We start from the raw sequence: 13,672 nt of genomic DNA on the forward strand, positions 1-13,672 counted from the left end.
ATGTCTAAATGTGATGAGAGAGAAAGGAATAAAAAGAAAACTACTACATTTCCAGTTGTGAAGCTGAGTTAAATACTGAGGTATAGGAATGAAAATTGTTTTGGGGGAAAACAGTTTGAGCTCACTTGTACAACTCTTTCTTTCATGAGATGATGGTAAGAACTTAAGTAGAAGTATCTAGTAGGTAACTGGGAATGAAAATGATGGTTAAAGGAAGTAAGGAATCCTGTGTTCAAAAATGGTATTTTGGAAAGCAATGAGCCTTTAAACAGAGGGCATGTAGGACTAAAGACTAAATCTCAGGTGGCCATAACTTACCAGAGACAAGAGGATGGATGCTGTGGCTATAAAGGAGTGATCCCAAAGAGAAGGAGAAGCTTAAAGACAGAAGTCAGAATTTTAAGATTCTACTGTACCTTCCCATGTAGAAAGCTCTTTCTCCATTCCCATCTTGAAATAATTGGGTTTCAGGGTTTTGTTTGTTTGTTTTGATATAAGGATTTATTTTCTTTGATGGTAAAGGTTTTTTTTTAATTTCAGATTAATATGACAGTATAATTAGGTAAAATCCGTTTGTTAGGTAAAGACCCTGCTGTAGTGGTAGCCTGCACCCAAGAGGTATGGGGAGGAGCATACCGATCCCCCTCCCTCTTACCCTTTTCCTTTTCCCACCTCCCTTCTCCCCTGCAACTTGAATTAAATTGTGTTTTTCTCTTGTGCGGGCATGTATTAGTTCATTTACTAGCTTCATATGAGTATTGAGTGCATTGGATACTTGCTTTTCCATTCTTGTGATGTCTTAACTAAGAAGAATGTTTCAACTGCATCCAGGTTAATACAAAAGATGTAAAGTCTCCATCTTTTTATTTTTATGGCTGAATATATTCCATGGTATACATATATTAATGCATATTAATCCTTTCCTGGGTTGATGGGCATTTGGGTTGTTTCCACATCTTCGTGATTGTAAATTGAGCTGTGATGAACAATCTAGTTCAGATATTCTTATGGTAAAATGATTTTTTTTCTTCTGGATAGATACCTAGTAATGAGATTGTGGAATCAAATGGAAGTTTTTTTTTTTTCTTGTTTTTTATTTTACTTTGTTTTTATTTTTTCTTTTTTTGAGATAGAGTCTCACTATGTCACCCTTGGTGGAGTGCTATGATGTCACAGCTCACAGCAACCTCAAACTCTTGGGTTTAAGCGATTCTCTTCCCTCAGGCTCCCAAGTAGCTGGGACTACAGGTGTCTGCCATCGCACCCCGCTATTTTTTTATTGTAGTTGTCATTGTTTTAGCAGACCCGGGCCAGGTTCAAGCCCACTAGCCCCTATGTATGTGGCTGGCACCCTAGCCACTGAGCTATAGGCACCAAACCTGAAAGGTCTATATTTAAATTCTTTGAAGATACTCCATACTTTCTTCCAAAGAGTCTAGATTAGTTTGTAGTCTGACCAACAGTGTAAAAGTGTTCCCTTCTCTCCACATCTGCACCAGCATCTGCCATTTTGGGATGAGTTTCAGCTTTTTAAGAAATATAGTGATTTGTCTTACAAGATCTCAGAAAAGTTTCTGAGAAAAACCAGTGTTGAGTTGAATCTAGAAAAGAAGTGTAAAAATGAGCCAGGCCAGAAGGAAGGAAATCTGTCCTACACACAGGGAGCAGCAAACTTATAGAGGGAACTACAAGGTTAGCATACCATTATTCAAAAATAAGGCTAGAGGGAGGCTCAGATCATTCAGTATGCCATGTTAAGAACTTGGAACCCTTTCATGAAAGCACAGAAGAACCACTAAGGATGTTAAAGTAAGGTATAGCCAGTAGCAGATTTACCATTTAGAAAAATGGGAGAGTAATTTGGAGTAGGGGTTATTTCTGTAATGCAGAGAAGAAATAATGTAGGTCCATACTAAGGCATTAGTAGTCACTATGAGGGAAAAAGGAAGAAGGGTCTCAGAGTTGATAGAATTGTTAGAACTAAAGGTTTAAGTAGATGTTACTAAATTTTGTATGTTTTTAAATAGAAGATCAGCTAGCCATTTTTCTGTTTAAGTAATTAATTAAAATTAAATGTTTTAATTTATAAATTACCCTATCTCTAGGGATTCTGTAACTTTGAACTTTTTCCCCCCTCTCATTGTAGTGATCTGGTGCCATTACACAATGCCTGTTCTTATGGTCATTATGAAGTAACTGAACTTCTGGTCAAGGTTAGTCCTTATGTACTTTCCTAATCATTTTCTGTAATTGTATAAAATCACTTGAAATACATGGTATATCTTGTTTTTTATGTGGTCTTAGTACTTCATAGAAAAAGGAGTACTTATAGGTGATTGGCATGTCTGCTTCTGAGTGCTTTGAGACTTTTCAGATACCAAACACATTTGAATATAAAGTAGTGCTATCATAAATGACAGATTAAGCAATTCTGTAATTCCTAACTGAAGATAAACTGTTAAAACTCTGGTAACAGAAAGTAATTTTTAGTGAATCATGTATTATTAAAACCACCAATTATATTTGCAAGATGTGCTAATCATAGTTTGAGTTGGAGCAAGTCCAGTTGGTAAGCTTCTTCCAGTATGCTCTGCAGCTCTTTTTTTTTTTTTTTAGTAGAGATGGGGTCTCACTCTTGCTCAGGTTGGTCTTGAACCTGTGAGCTCAAGCAGTCCACCCATGTCAGCCTCCCAGAGTGCTAGGATTACAGGCGTGAGCCACCATGCCCAGCCTGCCCAGCAGCTTTTTAATAAACAGATTCTCAAGACTAGCAAGACACTTCTTATTTTGGCCCCTCTTGGGTTGAGATTATAAGATAATAAGAGTGAATCCCAGCATGTTAGCCACACCTGTTTCCTTCAGTCCTTCACTCCCTCAGTCTTTACATATACATGTATTTGCCCACAATCTTGAGACTTCTGATACCCTAAACCTAGTCTGTCCCTTCAGTACTTTTCCTCATTCTCTCGGCAGCTGTCACAGAAAGGGAAAGAGAACACTTGTTTCCAGTGCCTGTAGGCATCCTTTGGGGTGTAACCAACTACGGAATATATTTTCCTACAGAAACAACTTTATTATAATGATTATCTAAGCATACCATTTTTATAGAGGAAGGCTCAGAAGTTTTTTGGGTTTTTTTGCAGTTTTTGTCCAGTGCCGGGTTTGAACCTGCCACCTCTGGCATATGGGGCTGGTGCCCTGCTCCTTTGAGCCACAGGTGCTGCCCAGAAGGCTCAGAATTTTGAAAGTTTACCTTTAGCTACAAATTATAGAATCACTTAATTTGTTATCTATAAGATGATAGCACTGCTTCATATTCAAATGTGTTTGCTCCAAGTAGCACATAAGTCTTTTTAAATTTATGATATGGCTGTTGTATTATACATTAGTAGTGATGATGTTTTTGCTTCTTGAAAAATTGAATCTTGAACAGAACATTTGAATGTTACTATGAGTAAGAATAAAACATCAAACAAATTGCACTGGGACTTAAAGAAAACTGAGTGGTTATTTTCCTAAGTCCTAATGTTTTCCTGAATAAAAATGGAAGGCTGGGTAGAGGTTATATTTAGAGAGGAGGTTAACTGAGGTGAGATGCAGGTAGTACTAGAGCTGAAAATTTCAGGAAAGTCAGGCGGCGCCTGTGGTTCAGTGGATAGAGGGCCAGACCCATATACTGACGGTGGCAGGTTCAAACCCAGCCCTGGCTAAACTGCAACAAAAAAATAGCCAGGGGTTGTGGTGGGCACCTGTAGTCCCAGCTGCTCAGTAGGCTGAGGCAAGAGAATCTCCTAAGCCCAGGAGTTGGAGGTTGCTATGAGCTATGTGATACCACAGCACTCTACCAAGGGTGATAAAGTGGGACTGTGTCTACCAAAAAAAAAAAAATTTCCAGGAAAGTCAGAGATTGGGAATACAGGCAGAGGTTGTGGGCAATGCTGAGTCAATCATCATCCCTTGGTAAATACAGTCTGGCCAGCAGAAGCTGGTATTTAACAGCAAGCATTCAGTGACTGCTTTCTGTGACGAAGGTACTGTGCTAGGCATGGGAGTCACTGAGACATCCCTGAACAAAGCATTTAAATAGTGAAGGTCTAGCAATAAAAGTCACAAGAATAACAAGGAATTCTCTTAACTTTCATCTTCCTCATAGCTGCCAAGTACAAGGAAACTAGTAATAGATGGATCTGGCTAGAATGAAGGGAAAATTTCTGTCAGGTAGATTCATAATTGATTAAACCATTGTGCAGAAAGCTCTCACTGATCTTTCTTTGCTTAGAAGAGAATGTTAGAACTTCTAATGAAGTTAGGACTTCTAATGGACTTCCATAAATGCTATCTGTGCCTTTATTGTAGTCCAAATTTTTATCATTGATTGGATAAAAAATTAGAATTGCTTATCAGATTTGCAGATTACCATAAAGTTGGGAAGAATAATATTTACCTTGATAGAACCAGGGCACAGGGCAGCGCCTGTTGCTCAGTCAGTAGGGCGCAGGCCCCATATACCAAGGGTGGCAGGTTCAAACCTAGCCCCAGCCAAACTTTAACAAAAAATAGCCGGGATTGTGGCAGGCACCTATAGTCCCAGCTAAAGAACCAGGGCACAAAACCATCTTATTTTCACAGGCTCAAAGCTTGGGTTAAACCCAGAAAAATGAAATTTAATGGAGATCAATACGGAGACTTTAGTTCACAAAAATAAGTTGACAAGAACAAGGTATGGGAGGAGAACTTACTTTGGTGTTTACTTCATGTTTAAAAAATAATCGACAGGTGGCACCTGTGGCTCAAGGAGTAGGGCGCCAGCCCCATATGCCAAGGGTGGCGGGTTCAAACCCAGCCCTGGGCAAAAAAAAAACTGTAAAAAAATAATCTACAGCTTTTAAACCAGCTGCAGTAGCTCACGCCTATAATCCCCTCAGGAGCTATGATTATGCTGTTGCACTCCAGCCCAGGCAACAGAGCGAGACCTGTCTCTAAAAATACTAAGAATCTAGAGCTCTTAAGTTGCCCACTAATTCAGTTTATGTATAAATTGTAATGTGACTATTTAAAAAGCTAATTTTTGTGCCAATAGTAGAATTATAGCTTTAAGAGCAAATATAATAGATACATTGTACTCCATACAATCAGACCACATTGGAATCTATTGTTGTTTTAGGCTCTCCTCTTCCCCCCTCCCCGTATCTTTTATTTATTTATTTATTTTTGAGACAATCTCACTCTGTCACCAGGGAGAGTGCAGTAGTGTCATCATAGTCTACTGCCACCTCAAACTCCTGGCCTCATGTGATCCTCCTGCCTCAGCGTCCCAAGTAGCTGGAACTCCAGGCAGGCACTTATCACACCCAGCTAATTTTTCTGTTTTTAGTAGAGATAGGATCTTGCTCTTTCTCAGGCTGGTCTCAAGCTCCTGAGCTTAAGTAATCCTCCCACCTTAAATTAATTTTTTAAACTAAGGTATATTTAGTTGAGAACTGTCAGGGTAAGTCTAGAAACTAGCTGATATGAAGGATGGATGAAGGAACTTTGATCTAGCTATTTAGGCTGAAAAAGATAAATATGAGAGGCTTGGCGCCTGTGGCTCAAGCGGCTAAGGCGCCAGCCACATACACCTAAGGTGGCGGGTTCGAATCCCCAGCCCGGGCCCGCCAAACAACAATGATGGCTGCAACCAAAAAATGGCCAGGCGTTGTGGCAGGCGCCTGTAGTCCCAGCTACTTGGGAGGCGGAGGCAGGAGACTCGCTTGAGCCCAGGAGTTGGAGGTTGCTGTGAGTGTGATGCCATGGCACTCTACCCAGGGGGATAGCTTGAGGCTCCGTCTCAAAAAAAAAAAGGTAAACATGAGAGTTGCCTTCAAATACTGCAAAGAAGAATATTAATCTCTTTTACTCTAAAGAAGATAAAACAAATGGATCAAAGTTAAAAGTGCATAGAACAACTTAATGTAGAAGGAAAGCAGTTTCCTAACAACAGGAGTTGTTATCTAATGTGTGTTAGCTGAGAATTAGGATTTAGTACTGTTGAAAGTACTAAAAAGTAAGTAGTTGTTTTGCCTTGTGTTAGGTATGCTGTAAAAGGGATTTTGTTTGATGGGAAGTTGAACTAGTATAACTTGTGTGGGCTATCAACTCCAACACTTGGAAGTGACTAAAATTAAAAAATCAGACAACACAAAGTATTAGTAAGGATAGGGAGCAACTAGAACTCAAACCTTGCTGATAGCAATGGAAAATGAGATAGCTACTTTAGAAAACTGTTCGACACTTTCTAATAAAGTTAAACGTTATCCGTTGTGACAACATGTGTCCATAAAGAGACTTTATATGGAATGTATAGGAATGTTCATAACAGCTTATTCATAATACAAGTTGAGTATCCTTTATCTGTAATACTTGGGACCAGAAGTATTTCAGATTTCAGATCTTTTTAGATTTGGGAATATGTGCATATATAATACATAATGGGGTATCTTGAGAATGGAACCCAAGTCTAAACACAAAATTCATTTGTTTCATATATAATTTATGCAGATAGCCTGAGAGTGATTTTATACAATATTTTTAATAATTTTGTGCACAAAACAGATGGGTGTGTGCATGAGGTCAGATGTGGAATTTTCCACTGGTGGGGTGTCATCTCAGCAGTCCAAAAAATTTGCATTTTGGAGCATTTCACATTTTGGGTTTTCACATTAGGGATACTCGTAGTCAAAAACTGTAAATGGCCCAAATGTCTGTTAACAGATAATAGATAAGTATATGATGACATATCTATACTGTGAAATACTCCTCAGCACTGAAAATGAACTAATATGGCAACTTCAGTGAATCTCAGAAACGTGTGTGAAGAAGGCTACTCAAGTATATATTATAGAAAAGTACATTCTTTCCTTTTTATAAAATTCAAGTATGGGTAGATGTAATACATGGTGCTAAAAGTCAGAATGGGAACAGGAATTATAAAAGGAGCATGAGGAAACATTTGGGTTGATGGAAGTACCCTGTATCTTGATTTGAGTAATGGTATCATGGATATGTACATCTGTCAAAACTCATCAGATGTAAACACTGAAGAGTTGTGCATCTCTTCACTAAGTGTAAGTTACACCTCAAAAAAGGAAAAAACAGTACTTGGAAAAGGTACAGGTTAAACGTAAAGCTTAATTTTAGCTCTTCTGACTAAAGGAATTGAATAGGCCCTTGTGGTTGGGACACTACTGTTTTTCCATTTGGAGAAATGTATACTTTTTGAAATAATTAGTTTAAAAAGTAAACTTTGGGAACATAACCTGTTTAAGCTTACATAATAATTATATTACACAGTACTAATAATTCTAAATTCTTTTAAAAATTGAACATTAAATTTATGCTTTTTCCTCCCCAGCACGGTGCCTGTGTAAATGCAATGGACTTATGGCAGTTCACGCCTCTTCATGAAGCAGCTTCTAAAAACAGGGTTGAAGTGTGTTCTCTTCTCTTAAGTTACGGTGCAGATCCGACACTGCTGAATTGTCACAATAAAAGTGCTATCGACTTGGCTCCCACACCACAGTTAAAAGAAAGATTAGCATGTGAGTATACAATTACAAATGTTTAGCTATGATATTATATCAGTAAACTGAACTTTTTTTTTTTTTTGTAGTTTTTGGCCGGGGCCAGGTTTTGAACCCACCACCTCCGGCTTATGGGGCCAGCGCCCTACTCCTTTGAGCCACAGGTGCTACCCTAAACTGAACATTTTTTGCTTGTTTTTAGAAATAGTGTTTTTTTTTAGTCTTGGATGTATCATTGTTTAGACTAACATTTAATAATGTGAAAGTTTCTACTTTAGATATTATGAAAATATATTGAATTAGTTTTTTCAAGTTGTGTTTTATGCTTTTTATGTGACTATTTTATTAGATGGTATCCTTTTAAAACAAAGCATTTGAATTATTTCTATCTTTGACATTACTTTCTAGTTAATTCATGAAGCTATGATGTTAGTGTTATTTGTCAGATTGCTGTCTTGTAACCATAGACTCCAGATCTTAACATCTAATATTCTTTGGTACCTGGACCAGAGTTTTCTGACCATAGTTGATGTAAACGTAGTGAGAAATAATCATCTAGTTCAGATACATATACATAGGCAACTGGCAATGGACTTGTATTATTCTGGAATAATAAAGGATAATGGGTAGTTTCACAAGTCTGATGAGTAAAAGAGAAATCTTGTGAAAATATCCTCTTTTATTTGATTATTATAGGTGGCTCTTGGAAATAACCAGCTTATCTAGTTTCTAATTCTTTATAGGTATGAGCAAAACTATCTGCTGCTGCCATAATGTCAGTATAGGGATTATGATCATCCTTTATTTCTTTACTGATAAGAGTTTTGTGCTTTGAAAAATCCTGAGAACTCTATGGTCTAGGAATAGTGCAGTACTCAGATATCTCTAGACCAGTGGTTCTCAACCTTTCTAATGCCACAACCATTTTTTTTCTTTTTCTTTTTTCTTTTTTTATTTTTTTTGAGACAGAGCCTCAAGCTGTCCCCCTGGGTACAGTGCCGTGGCATCACAGCTCACAGCAATCTCCAACTCCTGGGCTCAGTCTCCTGCCTCCGCCTCCCAAGTAGCTGGGACCACAGGCGCCCACCACAACACCTGGCTATTTTTTGGTTGCAGCGTCATTTTGGCGGGCCTGGGCTGGGTTCGAACCCGCCACCTTAGGTGTATGTGGCTTGCGCCTTAGGCACTTGAGCCACAGGCGCCGAGCTACCACAACCCTTTAATACAGTTCCTGTGGGTCTCAACCCACAGGTTGAGAACTGCTGCTCTAGGCTAATTATGAATTAGAGCAGGCCATGGGCTAAATCTCTGTGTACCGTGAATCTGCCATGGGCTAAATCTCTGTGTACACTCAGGAGTGAATTGGGCCATGACTAAGGGGAACTAGAGTACCACTGTCTACATTTTCAAGGGTTATATCTGGAGAACATTTTTAGAACCTCATTCTGGCTATGTTGGAAGATTGTTTTGAAAATAGTTTTAAGGAAAATACTAGATAAGCCCCCACTATCAATCTGAAAATTCACATGTAGATTTAAGTGCTTTTTCTTCATCTAGATGAATTTAAAGGCCACTCGTTGCTGCAGGCTGCGCGGGAAGCTGATGTTACACGGATCAAAAAACATCTCTCTCTGGAAATGGTGAATTTCAAACATCCTCAAACTCATGAAACAGCATTGGTAATGTTTCAGATTTAAGTTGTTTTTTTTTTTTTTTTTTTTTTTTGAGACAGAGCCTCAAGCTATCCCCCTGGGTAGAGTGCCATGGCATCACACTCACAGCAACCTCCAACTCCTGGGCTCAAGCGAGTCTCCTGCTTCAGCCTCCCAAGTAGCTGGGACCACAGGCGCCCGCCACAACGCCTGGCCATTTTTTGGTTGCAGCCATCATTGTTGTTTGGCGGGCCCGGGCTGGGGATTCAAACCTGCCACCTTAGGTGTATGTGGCTGGCGCCTTAGCCGCTTGAGCCACAGGCGCCGAGCCCAGATTTAAGTTTTTAAAATACAATAAAAAACATGCCAAACTAATAATAACGTCCTTTCTCCGTTTAGTAAGAGCATCGTTTTTAAAAATGTATAATTTTTTTAAATTAAATTAATGCCTACACATACATACATTTCAAATACTACAGAAAAATAGACAACCTTGCCCCCTAAAAGGCAATACCGTTATTAGTTTGAGAATCCTTCCAGGAAAAAAAAAATGTATTCTGGTATGTATTACATTACATGTAACATATTTTATGGTAAATGGTACATATCATTTCCCATATTGCAGTTTTCCTCAAAATTAGGCATAAAGTATGAACACAGTATTTTAGAGGTTATTTCCTTGATAGAGGTAATAATAATTGTGGAGCTGTAACAAAGTACATGTGAATAGAGAACTCTAAGGAAAAGCAGTCAAAAGAATGAGAGCTAGTAGGAATAAGTGGTAGGAGATAAGGGAAGAAATGGTGTAATGAGCTGCTACCTCAAAAGTAGAAATTTCCAAGAAAAAAGTCCTATTATGTGAATTGTACAATGTGCTTTGATAATATGTTTAGGAACAGATTTCACTCATGGTAGTCTTACTTACCTAATACCTTGTATGGTAAAATTGCTTCCTTGTGCCATAAGTAAACTCTGTGAAATTTATATAGAAACCCATCTATGAGACATTTTGGACTGTTTTGTTACTTGTCAGAAACATTCAAGTAAAAACAAAAATAGCATAGCTATTAATAAGAAATGCTAGAGCAAAATTGAAACCACAACAGCATTAAAACTATACAGAGAAACTTGGAAAGACTGACATTATGGAAAATTTCCTAGTCCAAAAGCTGATATTACATGATGTTCTTTCCTGAGTATTCTGCTATTAAACAACCTATTCTTGTAATTAATCTTAGAACATACTAGGAGTTAAGTATTGGTTGGTAGTTACGGTGCAGGAGCAGTTTTTTCCAGATTCACAGAGGTCACAGGTGTGGTAGGGTACAGTTTGAGGTGTATGTAATAAAGAACTTTTGGAAATAAACTGCAAGTGTATTTGTTCTCTGTGCTCTTCTGATGGATGTCCTGGGATGATAATCATAGCATATTAAAGAAACTATGTTCACTAATTAGATTTGTTATTATTGAAGGTAAAGAAATTATTTTGGTGATAGAAATATCAGAGAATGTATCTGCAGCAAAGTCATGAGGTTCAGATAGATAAAGCTTATGACTAACAACAGGTTAAAGTCAGAGAACAGATTTCATGTTTACTGTGTAGTTAGATGTATAATTTGCTGAAAAATAATCCAGAACTTTTTATTCATGGATTTTTTTACATTTCCATTGTAACATATACATAGTATTGTAACATATACATAGTGATTTAGTCATTTATCATTCAGACATTATGGAACATCTCTTGTGCGTAAGTATCATCCTAGATGTTGGGGATGCAAAGATGAGGGCTATGACCATAAAATACATATTAGGCAAATGCCTATATCCTGCCTCCGTTTCTCCTTAATACATCATAGGTAGATAATGCAGCCTCAAACTCCAGATTGTATCAGATTTCTACCATGAATTTTGTCAAAACAGAGAATGCAAGCTCTTTATTACGCTGGAGCAGCTAGTTGAGAAACATGTAAAAACTGCTTAGCTTATCAGCTTCCGTCAGTGTGATTCCCAAGCAGAATCCAGAGCTGATGAGTATTTTGTTATTTTGTCATGTAAAGAAACCCCAACCTTTGGGGTGTTTTCTTAACCCTTTAAACATTACATAAACACAAGGCTGTTTGAGAAGAGTGTTCAGAAAGGGATGTTGGTCCCAATAATTTAACTTTTTACCCAGTAGTGGCTTTTTCAAACATACAAGGCAACTATAAAGTTTAAGCTGAATATTTAATAACAAGTCATCTAATAAATAGGATTTTCAGTCTCTGCCAGAATTTGGTAATTACTATACACTATCCAATCAGAAGTCAAGAACAAAGTTAGGTCAAAAATAAAACAAAGAAGTTAAATAACTTCTTGATTGGAAACCCAAATGTTCTTAAGTAAAAATTAGTTATGTATAGTCCTTGATTAATGCTGCAATTTACATCATTTAGCATTGTGCTGCTGCATCTCCATATCCCAAAAGAAAGCAAATATGTGAGCTCTTGCTAAGAAAAGGAGCAAACATCAATGAAAAAACTAAAGAGTAAGTATATATTTAATAATTAAATATTATTGACATTTTATTTTTTGGAAAATATCTTATTGTCTGGCTGACTTTCTCTCTTTAAGATTCTTGACTCCTCTGCACGTGGCATCTGAAAAAGCTCATAATGATGTTGTTGAAGTAGTGGTGAAACATGAAGCAAAGGTATACTTTCTTTTTGGTTATCTTTGGTAATCCAGTGAGTTATTTTTTATTTACCAGATGAAATGCCTGACTTCCTAAACTATTTACTCTCCCATAAGTATTGCATTTTTCTCTTAATCTGCACTTAAAAATAGTCTTGCAAATAACTTTTCCTAAAACCAGTTTTTTGCTAGAAAGTCTATAGGTTTATTCAAATATACCATATTCTTATATGTCCTTTCTCTGTTGACTTTAACCACACTGATCAAAGATACCCTTAAGAGCTTTTTCTAACAGTCCATACTCCAGAATATTCCCAGCTGGAGACATACTGATTCTGACCTATTTTCTTTTCTAGTAGTCTTTTCTCACTTACATCTTCTATTTCTTGATTGCTATGGCTGTTATTTACTCCAGCCAGTTTATCTTTCCCTCTTTTATTTCTGTAACTTAAGTCTAAAAACTTGAGAAAAAGGAAATAAGCTATTTAAATAATTTGACTAAAAACATTATAGCTCCTCACTGTTCTTTAATTGGCTTTTGTGCACAAAGCATTTTATTCATTGAATGATTATGTTTTCATAAAGGCTAGAAATAATTTCTTACCCAGAAACTTTGAAGAAAGCTACTCAGTAAAAGATAGACATAGCATTCCAGATTGGGCGAGATCACATTCACCTAATTCAGCAGTTTTTGAAGTTTTAGCCACAGATCCTTGTCTTCTTCAGAAAAAAATCTTCAGTTGAAATTCAGTGTATTCTATAACAGAGAAAGAATGGAACTGCTCTGGATAAAGGGAGAAGAAAGGAATAGAGACCTTTCCCTTGGGTGGCCCCTGCAGCCCTTCCCTAAATTAGCTTTGCAGAATAGTTTTCTCATCTGTCCTTTCTTGAGTTTCCATTCATTCAAAAAAACCAGTTAGAATTTTCCAGATTTTTTTGTGTTGTCTCTCAGTGTCCTAATTTCTCTTTGATTTGGGGGAATTCTCGATAATGTATGATCTTGATCTTTCCTATTGTAAATTATTAAATAAAATAAAGTTTATTTCCTCTTGACTGCTTGGCATATCTCATTTGTCTCTGTTCTATAACTGTTGTTGATTCCTTTTTTTGTACATGTGGTACATTATTTGAAGATCATCTGAACGCACAGTAGATTTGAATTGTGAAACTCAATGAAACAATCTTGTCTAGGGTAATAAACTGTCTAATTTTGTCCAGGATGTGGGAATTCCCAGAAACACAGAACTTTTGGTGCTAAACCTGGAGAAGTCCTGGGCAAAATAGGACAGGTTGATAACCCTAATCTTAACACAAAGTGGTATCTGAGTAATGTTTTCAAGTGGATGATTTTCACATTTCAGTGAATTTGGATATGTGAATAAATAATTTAATTGCCCTGAGCATTTTTAATAAGCTTTTCAGGTTCTGTGAGAATGAAGACAAGCTATTCAGTTTCAGGTTTTAGGTCATTGAGTAGGTCTAGGCTATACTGCTATTCAAATATTTTCTCATTCCAATGAATATGAATTGGCCAGTGTGTCAAACACTCTGGTGTCCACAGGATTGATTACTGAGGAATTAATTTCTTAGTTATGTTGTGAAGAATTATTCTCATGACAAGGAGGGTGGGGGGTGAGGATGAAATGGGGCAGTCTTATAGGTGATTTTTTTTTATTGTGGAAATTTTCAAAGATACAGCCAAGTTGAAAGAACTTTATAGAGAATAGCTATACACCCACCACTTAAGGTCTATCACTAACATTTTACTATATTGTTTTTTTTTTTTTT

The 13,672-nt window shown here is 37.2% G+C and overlaps 1 protein-coding gene across 1 annotated transcript in view; it reads left to right on the plus strand.

Annotated features, from left to right (window-relative positions):
* Positions 1 to 13,672, plus strand: part of TNKS2 (tankyrase 2) — a 77,088-nt gene that overhangs the window by 28,220 nt on the left and 35,196 nt on the right. The window contains exons 7-11 of the mRNA XM_012801441.2: positions 2,147 to 2,213; positions 7,391 to 7,577; positions 9,117 to 9,238; positions 11,647 to 11,738; positions 11,825 to 11,903. Of these exons, the coding sequence (XP_012656895.1) occupies positions 2,147 to 2,213; positions 7,391 to 7,577; positions 9,117 to 9,238; positions 11,647 to 11,738; positions 11,825 to 11,903 (547 nt within the window). The remainder of the gene's footprint in view (positions 1 to 2,146; positions 2,214 to 7,390; positions 7,578 to 9,116; positions 9,239 to 11,646; positions 11,739 to 11,824; positions 11,904 to 13,672) is intronic.

Source organism: Otolemur garnettii, unplaced genomic scaffold (assembly GCF_000181295.1).
Source record: "Otolemur garnettii isolate 467f Iridium unplaced genomic scaffold, OtoGar3 scaffold00008, whole genome shotgun sequence".
NCBI classification, from domain to species: Eukaryota; Metazoa; Chordata; class Mammalia; order Primates; family Galagidae; genus Otolemur; species Otolemur garnettii.